The sequence below is a fragment of the Chrysochloris asiatica genome, unplaced genomic scaffold (assembly GCF_000296735.1).
Source record: "Chrysochloris asiatica unplaced genomic scaffold, ChrAsi1.0 scaffold00015, whole genome shotgun sequence".
Classification (NCBI taxonomy): Eukaryota; Metazoa; Chordata; class Mammalia; order Afrosoricida; family Chrysochloridae; genus Chrysochloris; species Chrysochloris asiatica.
The window spans coordinates 27,474,514-27,487,461 of record NW_006408533.1 but is presented as its reverse complement, the minus strand read 5'-3'; the positions used below and the strand labels follow the sequence as shown (position 1 = coordinate 27,487,461).

Genomic DNA, 12,948 nt, shown 5'->3' with positions numbered 1-12,948 from the left:
GTTGCTCCAAGAAGAATGATGTCCTTGTAACTTCAGTCTTTTCTCCATTGATAAGAATGTTGCTTATTCATCCAGTGGTGAGGATTTTTGAGTGGTGCTGTAGGGTACACTTATACTGCTAACTGCAAGGTTTGCAGTTCAAACCCATCAGTTAATTCATGGAAACCCTATACAGGGTCACTATGAGTTGGAAATGACTCAATGGCACTTAACAATGACAATAACACTAGCAACAAAAGCACAGTTCTACACATATTAAATAGTCAGGAAAAACATAAAGACTATAAGAAATCTGTCACTTTACTGTGAAAGATGCTTGCTTGTATTTTATTGACTATGCAAAGACATTCGACTGTGTGGATCATAATACAGTATGAATAACATTGTGAAGAATGGGAAACCTGGAACTCATAATTGTGCTCATGAGGAAGCTGTTCATAGACCAAGAGGCAGTTGTTTTAATCAAATGAGGAGATACTGAGTGATTTAATATAAGGAAAGATGTGTGCCAGTGTTGGATATTTTCACCATACTTATTCAATCTGTATGATGAACAAATAATTCAAAAACTGGATTATATGAAAAGGATTGTGGTATCAGGATTAGAAGAAGACTCATCAATAATCTGTGATATGTAGATGACACTACCTTGCTTGCTGGAAGCAAAGAGGACTTATGCACTGTACTGCAAGGTCACCAAGCACTCCTGGGAAACCCTATACAGGGTCGCTATGGGTCAGAACCAACTTGATGGCACTTAACAATAACAACAATAACTATAACATTCAGTATGGATTGCACCTCAGCTTAAAGAAAATGAAAATCTTCACTGGGGGACCTATAAATAACATCATGATTAAGGAGAAAAGATTGAAGTTGTCAGAGATTTCATTTTACCTTGATACACAATACTCATGGAAGCAGCAGTCAAGAAATCAAAGGACATATTGCATTAGGCAATTGTGTTACAACAACAAAGTATTAAAGAGCAAAGATGTTACCTTGAGCACTAAGGTGAGCCTGACTCAAGCTATGGTATTTTCAATTGTGTCATATTAATGTGAAAGCTGGACAATGAATAAGGAAGAATAGAATAGAATTGTTGCATTAGGATTATGGTATTTGCAAAGAATATTGAACATGCCATGGACTTCCAGAACAAACAAACTTGTTTTGGAAGAAATATGAAGCTTCATCTTATTTCTGAATGATGGAGAGACTTCACCCTCATTAACTGAATTTGTTAGGAAGGGCTAGTCCATGGTAAAGGACATCATGCTTGGCTAAGTGGTGGGTCAATGAATAAGAGGAAGCCTCTCAGTGAGATGGACCGACAGCAATGGTCTCAAACATAACACTGATGAGGATGACACTGGACAGACCAGTGCTTATGCTGGACATAGAATTTCTGTGAGTCAGAACTGACTCAATGACACAAAATAATAGCAACCTTGATAATAACTCAGGTGTGCTTGATGAAGTGGACAATGGAAGGAATGCAGTTAGAAAGTCTTGTAAAATTGTATCTTTTACAAAAAAGGAAAAATAAGTTGTAAAATTGTAAAAAAGAATCTTCACTAGTAATTTCTCTGTCAGCTTTGGGGATAGGTCCTGTTTCTTGGTTTCTTGATAATCTTCATGAGGTATGGCATCTGTTTCCCCCCAGTTTTGCTTACTTGACTATTATTTGCTCAAATTGCTGTTTTTCTATCTCAAAATAGATTGATTTAGGACAATCTAATGATAACTAATTAACATAACAAATAAAACTCATTCCCAAATGTGATGATAACCACAGGTATTTGTTGTTGTTAAGTGACATTGATTCAGTTCTGACTTATAGTGACTGGCAGTTTTGAACTGCTTACTTTCAGGTTAGCAGTCCAGTGCTTATTGTATAGTGCCAGACCAGGACTCTAGTGGCAGGTATAGGAGTTAGAATTTGGAAAGGCATAATTCAATGCATAAAAGAAAGAAATCTGAAGTTGGATAGAAAGTCATAACACCAGATGCAGGTGGGTGGTAGTTGGTAGAAGTCTGAGATTTGTTTGTTTGTATATGGTAAATGTGTATATTTTATGTTTCTACTCAGCTCTGTTCATGTTCATGTTTTCTGCCTTTACCTTGTGTTTCTCAAGGATAAATTAGTCCCCCTCGGGGGGAAAAAAAAAAAAAATCATGAAATTTGTGGTATGCTCAGATTATTCCTTAATAAACAAATGCCCTAGTATACAAATTCAGATTTCCATATCAAATGTTGTAATACAGATTATTATGAGGAAACTAAATATCTTAGGACTGCAGTGACTTGTTTCAAAGCCTACAGTCAAGAAATCTCTGAGCTTAGATATTCTGGCAGTCTTCTTTCTGCTGTCTGACCCTGTTTTTGGTAATTTGATTTACCTTTTCTCCACCAAAGGAGCTCTGGTAGCGTAGTGGTTACGAATAGGCCTGCTAATCTCAGCATCAGCAGTTTGAAACTACCAGCTGTTCTGTGGGAGAAAGATGAGGCTTTCTGCTCCCATAAAGATTTACAGCCTCGGAAACCCTGTACAGGGTCACTATGATTCAAAATCGATTCCATGGCACATAACATAAATTTCTCCACCAGGCAATATATTTAATGCTATGAACATATATGAAGATGAGCAGATGCAGTACTTTGCATGCAGATCTGAAAACTTAATGGGGAAGATAATAGCCAACATCAGTAATTATAGTATAAATGTGATGTGCAACATGTTACAGTAAAAGACCACCAGTGAGTGAGAGTAGCGAAGGGTAATTATTACTTTGATCTAGTGAATGGTCTCGTGGAAGAGAAGGGTATGCTTATCTTGAGTCCTGGAGGAATGAGTGGGATGCTACAAGGGCATTCCAGAGGGAAGATCAGTATAAGAGCAAATCCCAAAGTCAGCAAAATGGATTAACTGTACTTCCAAGAATGCATAGGGCACATTGGGGGCAGTTAAGTTCTCCCAGTAGATTTAAATCTGCTTACTGGAAAGTCCTGCTATGTGGTTTATGCTAACTAAAAAAGAAAAAGAAATATTTTAAAGTCAACACTTTTTGAAAATTCTTTTACAATGTTTGTAGTGCCCATTGAGATCATTGGAAATGCTCCAAAGTGTTACACAGCAAGGTTTGTGGGTCACATTTCCATAAAACAGTTCTAACTGCAGTTCTGAATGAGGTAGACTTAATCAAAGCAAGACATGGAAAGCTGACCTGTGGCGAATGTGCCACTTTGTGACAGACATGTGGATTTAGGCATAGGAAATAGGAATGGGAAACACTACCATAACTGGCTATTTTTATTAAAGAACCATTTTTTTTTTTTTCATGCTCCCTACCTACCAAACAAAATTATAAACAATAACATGAAATAAAACCTTTTTCATCAAGAAGTAGTGTTTTTACCAGAAACGAACTCCAGATTAATCAAAATCGTCATTGTAGTGTTTGGTCAGTTGAAAGAGTGATCCTGTGAAAAAGCAATGTAGGCCATACCTAGAACCTTGTCCCAACCTCCTAAATGAGGCACAAAAGAAATAGAGAGAAAGAAAGACTCTGTTACCATTCAGGGAGGTGATGTCAAATATTTTTGAGGAGGATCAAGGTACTCTACATTCCAAATGGGGTGTAGGATAGCAACTATTGAGGTACACAATTCTAAATGAGTCCTCTTGTGGCACTGTGGGGTAAGCATTGCACTGTTAACTGAAAGTCTGGAGGTTCAATCCAACAAACTGCTGTTTATAAGCACTATACATGGTCACTGGTCACTGGGAGTCAGAACGAAATTGACAGCACATAACAACAGCAATGAAAATGCTGGACCATACTGTGCAAATCTGGATGGATATATGGGGAATAACATAAATGTGAATGTGTGTGTGAATGTGTCATTGAACTGGAGATAATTCAGAATAATCTCTAAATTCTAAAATTACCTAAAAAAGTAATCTTAAATACACCTGTAACCTTATTTTCAACTTGTCATAGAATATATTTACCAGTTCTGGAAGTAATCATAGATTAAATATTCTTCTCCAAATAAAGACCTAAAATGTCTCAATACTCAAACTTTTCAGATCTTAGCTAGAGCAGTCAATCCCCTCTCCCACCTGCTCCATGAAGAGTCTGTGTACAAGTAGGCGGTGATAATTGAATACATGATACTTTAAAAAATTACTTGATATAGAGGAAGGCTGTTTGAATGATTCATACCTTTTGAAAGCCTGGAATTTCAGTCTTATTGCATACATGCAAACACACACTAGAAAGGAAATGTATTGTTAATTTTCTGTTTAAAAAAAAAAAAAAAAAGTTATGTTAACTAGTGAATGACCCTTTGTTAAATAAAGATACAAAACAAGTTAAATTAGAATATGTAGCAGATTCTACTTCATAGTAGAAACTAAGAAATTAAAGTCTAAGAGAAGTAAATTAAAATTTCAAGTCGTTGGTAATACTCAAAATGTTTTTTGGCCCAAGTATTACTTCTCATTTAATTTATCTTCTGAAAAGTATAATTTTATGGGCCAACTCAGTTTTTATAATTCATTTTTAATGAGATGGAAGAAATCTTAAAAAAATATAACCACCCATTTTATGTTTGAATCCTCTAAACATCTTGCTGTTATCCTACCCATGGTTGCCTGTACTCACTTTATTTCAAAACAACTCATCCTATCTTTTAGCTGTTCCTTTACCTATGCATGTTGTGGTAGACACAAATGATTAAGTGTTTGACTACTCACTGAAAAGTTACTGGTTCTAAAGCCCCCAGAGACGTCTCATAATACAGACCTAGCATTCTGTTTCTGAAAGATCACAGTCTTAAAACCCTATAGAACACAGTTCCAATTGAACACACATAGAGTTGCCATGGATCAGCATTGACTCAATGGCAACTAACAAGATCAATAACATATTGAGGTAAAATATTTTCCATTGAAGTTTCATCAAATACTTCCACTGTCTCTCCTCCTCATAGTTTAGGACTATTCAGAAAATGTCTAATCCCTGCCCCATATGGAGATTGCCTTATGTTGGGTTTTCTAGAGGAGCAAAGTCAGTGATGCTCATTTATGTATATATGTTACAAGTGTTGTTAAGTACCATCTAGTCAGTTCTGACTCATAGCTACCATGATATGGTTTCTGAGGAGCAGTTAATAGGCTTGAACTGCCAACCTTACAGTTACAAGTCCAGTGTTTACCCTACAACACCGCATCAGGACTTCGTATGTATATATTGCTGGTGTTGTTGAGTGCTTTCAAGTTGGTTCTGACTCATAGTGACCCTGTATAGGGCTTTCAGGGAATGACTGGTGAGTTTGAACTGCCAACCTCATGGTTAGCAGTCCAGTGCTTATGCAACAGAACTATAGCATGACTCCATATGTGTATATATAGAGAGCTGTACATAAAGAAACTAGCTCACATGGTTATAGAAGCTGGTGAGTCCCAAATCCATTGACAGATGTCAGGTTAAAGTTTTTTTTTTCTGAGTCATGTAGTTATAGGGGCTGATGAACCCAAGATCAGCAGCTTAGATGACAGGCAGATCATTCACAGGTTACAGAGGCTGATGAATCCAAGATTGGGAGGTAAGAAGGCGGGCTGCTGGCTCATAAGCAGAGAAGTCAAAGAAGTCCCCAGGTCATCAAACAATACAGCAAGATACTGGCTCATCTTAGATGGCTGTTCATGAAGTTTTAAGATGCCAGATGTTGCTCACCAAAGTAGGCAAAGTAGAACACAGTTTCTGTGGACTGTTATGCCAATTGATCATGGTGTCCCCTGAAACTATGAACCTGTGCCTCCAGGTTGAGCAACTCATTGTCTTAAGATGTTTGATGATATCTAAGAAGTTTTCATAGCTTTTCTTGCTGTATGATCTACCACATTCATAGTTGTTTTTGCAGGAAGGATACAAATATCTACTTTCAAACTCTTCCATATTTGTGGGTATACTCCTACTCTTCCTCCCTTACCCATTCAGCCTGTGTCTCTGTCCATGTACCTATCCACAGAACATTGTTGTCCCAAGGTTGTGTATATATCACTATTTACCTTTGTCCCTTTTAGCCCTTGGATACCTCCCTGTGGCACTGTATATATTTAAGGAAGCAGATAGTCTCATCTTTTACCAGAGGAATGGCTGGTAGGTTTGAACTGCTGACCTTGCAGTTAGCTGCCAATTGCTTATCCTATAGTACCACCAGGGCTCCTTAATTTGTTTTCTATATTGCTTACACATCCCAATGATATTTTGGATAAATCATGTTAAATCAACTACATTGGAATTTAGCTTGCCCATTTCTAACAGAAAATTTGTAGTCTATGGGTGGTACAAATAGTTAACTTACTCAATTGCTAACTGAAAAGCTAAAGTCCAATTCTATCCAGAAGAGCCTCTGAAGGTCTGATAATATAATTTTGAAAATATAAAAATCCAAGCCATTGAAAACCATGTAAATAATTTTCTATCCTAACATTCAAGATGTCATCATGAGTCTAAGTTGATCTGAAAGCAACTGGAGTAAACAGAAACTGCAGTGCACATGTGGCTGACATCTGTGGCTTGCGTTCTATCTCAATTGGGCTGTGCTAGTCTAGGTCCTCTATCAGCAGCATGGATATCACCTGAGAGCTTATTAAAACATGTGATCTGAAACTTGCCCCAGACCTACTGAATCAGAATCTAAATTTTAACAAGATTCCCAAGTGATCTGTATATACAGGGACATTTTAAAGCATTCTTCTAGTCCATTTTTTAACAAATGCACTGCTGTCAAGTCGATTCTGACTCTATATAGAACTACCCTACGGGTTCTGAGGCTGTAAATCTTTATGGAAGCAGAGTGCCTCATATTTCTCCTGCACTTTCTAACAAATGTTCCCATCTGTTTTCTCCATCTGTTGTTGTTGTTAAGTGTCCTCAAAGCAGTTCTGACTTATAGCGACCCTATATAGGCTTTCCATCTGCAGAGGACGTTTTATTTCTGCTGGCCTTTTACCTAGAGAGACTGACAAAATTAAGCATCCTCTGACTTCCTAGAAGGCAACTTGAGAATTCTGAGTATCATGTTCCTCTATGTTGAGTTATTTTATATGCAAAAAGTCAGTTGTTAAAAAGCTCCAAACTCAAACAAGTTTGAAACACAAAAAGCTTAAATTTGTCTTCAGTTGTGAGAAAGTAGAGTGCACCTTGTCCACTTACATATTGTTCTTCAGCAGGCAGACACCCCAACATGTGGTTCTAGCTGATTCTCAGGTGCCCAAATGCCTCCTACAACTCATTCTTCCCCAATTCATAGCACTTCCTGTCTCTGCACCCAAACCTAGGATTGTTTATCCTCTCCTTCCATTCTCTTTATCATCTCTGCTGATCTTCCCCTGGGGCACTGCTTTCTGCTTTCTCTTGTGACAGCTAATTTTGTGTAAAAGTAATCTCAGGGTAAGGTGTTTGTGGTAGATAATAGCTTAATATTTTACCTCTCCTGTAGTTTTATTGCATCTTAATAGAAGATTCCTAGAAACAAAATAGCTTATCTTAACCAGAAGCAATGAGGCTGAAGGGTGGAATTGTGTACATCATGCAAGGCCAATGGGAAAGATTATTTTGGACAGAAAGATTCTTTGACATCATTCTGTTATCTTCCCCCTAGACCAAATGTATCAGCATTGCCAGCAACATATTTATTCAATATGCAGGATAGGCATCTACAAACTGTCAATATGAGATAAAATGGAGACAGATTAGAGGGAAAAAAGGGAAATCAAAGTTGTGGGTTCATGCCAGGTTAATACTGTGTGACCATAAAGAATTTAAACAATCAGAAAACTATGTCTGGATATGTTATCCTTTTCTTACTATTAAATTATTTATAATATTCTCCTTTTAAAACTATTTAAAATTAAAAGAAAAAACAAGTTCAGATAAAGTTTGCAAAAACATAAATTATTATGCAGTAAATATACCTAGAAAGCCTGCTGTAGCTCTATAGAATAAGCAAACTGGAAAGTCAGTGGTTCAAACCCACCTGCCATTCCTTGGAAACCCTAGAAATATCACTATGAGTTAGAACTGACTAGAAAGTATTTAACAACAGTAACAAATATATCTAAGCAATCTTTACCTTGATTAACAAAGTATATTTTTTAAAAAAATATACTTGAATTTGCATTTAAAAAAATAAACATACAGACATAAACTATGTATTCCTTTATATCTGGAGCATTTTACTCAACATTATATTTCTAAGAATTAACATGTTGTTTATTGCAGTTTTAATTTTTAAATTTTTTTAGTTGCAGTAATCCACTGAGCATATTTTGGTTACTATTGGGGAACTCTGGAGTGTTTCTGTCGCACATGCCACCATATTTATACTTGTGTTTACACCAAACGTAAATTGTTATTGTCACATATTCTCTGTTTTCAGCCAAGATACATCTGATATCAGCTATGAAATCCCTCTTTCTATTTCTTCAATTACTCATATGTGAAATCAGGCTGAATTTGAAGAAAATTAAGGCAAGTCTATGAGAGCCCAAATATGACCTTGAATATGTCTGACCTTGATTTAGACATCATTTTAAGAACAGATTTGATGCATTAGACACTAATGACAGAAAATCAGAAGAGTTGTGGGATGGCATCAAGAACATTACACAGGAAGAAATCAAAAGGTCACTAAGAAGACAGGAAAGAAAAAAAGACCAAAATGGGTATCAGAAGAGACTCTGAACCTTGCTTTCCAGCATAGAGATGCTAAAGCAAATGAAAGAAATGAGGAAATAAAAGAGTTGAGCAGAGAATTTCAAAGGCAGCTCCAGAAAACAAAGTCAAATATTATGATGAAGTGTGCAAAGATCTGGAATTAGAAAACCAAAAAGGGAAAAGCATTTCTCAAGCTGAATGAATTGAGGAAAAAATGTAAGCCTCAACTTTCAATACTGAAGAATCCTTTGGGCAAAATATTGAATCATGCAGAAAGCATAGAAAAGAAGATGGAGAAACACACAGAGTCACTGTGCCAAAAAGAAATGGTAGATATCCAACCATATCAGGAGGTAGCATATGATCAAGAGCCAATGGTACTGTAGGAAGAAGTCCAAGGTGTACTGAAGCATTGGCAAAGAACAAGTTTACTCCAGGAATTTATGGAATACAAATTGAAATCTTTCAACAAGCTGATATAGAACTAGATGAACTCACTCATCTGTATCAAGAAATTTGGAAAAGAGCTACTTGGACAACTGATTAGAAGGCATCTGAATTTGTGCCCATTCTTAAAGAGGCATTACCCAACAGAATACAGAAATCATTGGACAATGTCGTTAATATCACATACAAGAAAAATTTTGCTGAAAATAATTTTAAAATGGCTGTAACAATACACTGACAAGGAACTGCCAGAGATTCAAGTCAGATTCAGATGAGGACTTGACAAGGTTTAGACATAATATTGACTGAGAAGAACTAGAACCAATCGTTCAATATACCACACCAGTTATGTATATTGTCAGCTTTAGTAGATAGTCCTGTTTTCTAAACTAATTGTCAGCTTTAGTAGATAGTCCTATTTTCTAAACTAATTGTACCATTTTACAGTCTTCCTGTACTGTTTAAAATTTTTCATAACATCATAAACTCACTACTATTTGATATTGTTATGTAAATTAGTTATTTTGTCTAGTGAACACTTGTACCATATAGTTTTAATTTTATTTTCACATAAATTGATGCTGCTTTTTTAATTAAAAATTTTGTTTTGAGATAATTTAAAATGCTATCTAACCCAGTTATCATCAATGGTGCCCCCCCAATCACCAGAGTTCAAAAAAAATTGACTTAGTTGCCCAATTTATCAACTTGGGAATGCATTCAAATGCTGTACTATAATTTCTGTGAATTTCCATGGATAATATTCTCATGGAACTTTTTCCTTCACATCCTATTTTCATTGTGGAGGAGGGTATTTTCTGAAACCCTGATTCAGCTCAAAGCTAAATTCAGTTTTGAAAACCTTTTACACCCATAATGCATTTATTTTTATTGGAGTTCATTGAATGTTTACGCTAAATAAAAAATAAAAACACAAAAACGTTGGCTACTGCGTAGACTCCAACTCATGGTGACCATGTGTGTCAAGTAGAGCAAGGGGCAGGATTATGTAAGGCTGTAGGCAGCAGGCCGTTTCTTTTCTGGCTGTCACAGTCTTCCATCTTCCAAACACTGTTTTCCACTCATTTTTTGGGGATGATTACTAGCTCAACACTATCTCCACTGTGGGTCTTCTGCTTCTAACATAGTAAATAACTAAAATACAGAGCATATGTCTATTCTTATGTATGTTTCCAAAATCACAAGTTCTATGTGGGTAGGTACTAACTCTGAATTTTTCAACAATGTTGTTTTTAGGTGTTATCCAAGCAGTTCTCACTCATAACAACACTATGTACAACAGAAGGAAAAACTGTTTAATCTTGAGCCATCCTCACAACCATTGCTAGATTTGTTGCTGCCACTGTGTCAATCCACCTTGTTAGGGGTCTTCCTCTTTTTCACTGACACTTGATTTTACCAGCATGATGTCTTCTGAAGGGACTCCTCCCTTCTGACAACATGTCCAAATGATAAGAAATGAAGTCTTGCATCCTTGCTTCTAAGGAATTTTCTTGCTTTACTTCTTGCTAGACAAATTTGTTTGTCCATGGTGTTTTCAATGTTGTGCATCCACACCATAATTCAAGTGCATTGATTCTTCAATGGTCTTTCTTTATTCAGTGTCCAACTTCCATATGCATATGTTGTTGTTGTTGTCGTTAAGTGTCATAGAGTAGGTTCTGACTCATATAAGGTTTCTGAAGAGAAGCTGGTGGATTTGAACTACCTACCTTGTGGTTTGCAGTCTAGTGCTGATCCTACACCAGACAACTGAAAATACCAAGGCTTGGATCAGTCACAGTTTAGTCCTTAAACTAACAGCTCTGCTCTTTAACAGAAAATTTGCCTAATGCAATATTTGTTTGATTTCTTGAATATACTTTCATAATTCATATGAAGTAATCCTAACGTTTTCAAATCATAAGCCTTTAATTTGAATTGTGCTTTCTTTTTAAAGAGTACTCTCATCTCTATCACTTCTGTTGACCCTTACTGAGCTCCTATGCACTGAGCAGCATGTAGTATTATCGCCATCTTACAAACATGTTTCAGTGGCTGACTAATAGTATAAGACAGAAGATTAGTGATGGATCTTAGCTTTAAATACAGGCCATCTGTGATTTCTTCTTATAAAATTCTGCTAGAAACAGAGAACAATGAGGACACATCCTAAGAGGAGTAGTAGTCTTATATTAAGCATCAACAGTTTGAAATGAATTTTATGAAGGTAAATGTCTCCAAGACTGTGGCCCCAGTGTGCTTCCTTGTGCAAACTCTGTATTGCCTACATCTGCCACCATTTCTGCTATCTAAGGATTTGCGTTATTTGGCTACTTGCTTGGGAAGATAAATAAGCTCACTTCAGAGCAAGGTCTACAGGAATTTGAAATTCAGGGAGGTGTTATATGCAATCAATGGAATATTTCTCTCAGAGCATTTCTGCATTGTGAGTTTCAAAGGGGGTTTGTTGTTGTTAAGTGCCGTCGAGTCGGTTCCGACTCAAAGTAACCCTGTATAAGGTTCTCAAGGAGCAACTAGTGACTTTAAACTGGCCTTTGGAGTCCTGGTGTGGCACTGCAGGATAAGCACTAGACACAAGGTTGGTTTGAACTGCAAGGTCAGCAGTTCAAACTCACTAGTTGCTCTTTGGACACCCTAAGCACGGTCGACTCAACGGCACTTAACAACATCAATCTTGCAGTTCAAGTCGACCTTGCAGTCCAGTGCTTATCCTGCAGTGCCACACCAGGACTTCATCAAAGAGGGTGGTTGTTGTTAAGTGCCATAGTCAGTTCTGATTCATAGAGACCCTGGATAGGGTTTCTGAGAGCAAGCGATTGGTGAGCTTTAACTGCCAACCTCGTGGTTCAAATTGACCTTGCAATCCAATGCATTAACCCACAGCACCACATCAGGACTCCTCAAAAGGGGTGGATGGATGAAAAAAGAAGAGAAGATTGTTTATTGCAAGGAAATAGAAATGGTTCATTTCTTTGGAAGCCAGAAAAATGACCTAGATTCCCAACACTGAAATGTGTGTTCTGATGGACACTTTTTAAAAGAGAAAAAGAAATCTTGGATAGAGGGCCTAGCTTTAGTTTCCAGTCAATTCACAACAACTGTCTTTGAAGTGGTTTTCTGATCTTCAGAGAAGCCTTTATTTGATATATGTTTCATTCGCCAAGCTTATCTAGGGCTCAGATGATCACAGAGTCATTCTCATCTAGATTAAACAATGTACTCTTGGCCTCAGCAGACTTGTCTTTGGGACTTTGATTTGAATAAACAAACAAGAAATCTGGAAGAATCACAAGTGACCCTAGAATTACAGAGCCCTTTTCAGAGTAACAAGGTTTATTTCCCAGTGGATTTGAAAAACAAAAACCCAAAACAATCACAGTCATCTTCAAAAAAGTTACAAATGGTTCTTCAAGAGTTCTCTTTTGTGAGAGTATGATCAGTGAAAGTACGAAGGCCGGTGGAATAGAAAACACAAAGAGTATATGGTTGGTCACATGCTAAATGGACTTAGAGTGGCTGGGAATTAACTAAATTCACATTAGAGTCTCCACTCTGCAAAGAACAGTTCCCACAATTTCAGGTTCGGAAGTCCTTGATGACAGGGTCTCTTCCCTGTAAAATTTTTGGACTTTCACATTTCAATTCACATCTGTGTTTATATATTTGTCCTTCATTAATTAAGATATAAACTTCCTAAGTGTAAAGATTGTGTGTGTGAGTGTGTATTTCTCCAGCACCTAGCAA

The 12,948-nt window shown here is 36.8% G+C and overlaps 1 protein-coding gene across 1 annotated transcript in view; it reads left to right on the top strand.

The window, feature by feature from the left end:
• The window catches only part of RIT2 (Ras-like without CAAX 2), a 619,156-nt gene that overhangs the window by 184,909 nt on the left and 421,299 nt on the right, over positions 1-12,948 (top strand). Inside the window, exon 3 of the mRNA XM_006835097.1 lies at positions 5,277-5,289. Coding sequence (XP_006835160.1) covers positions 5,277-5,289 — 13 coding nt within the window. The remainder of the gene's footprint in view (positions 1-5,276; positions 5,290-12,948) is intronic.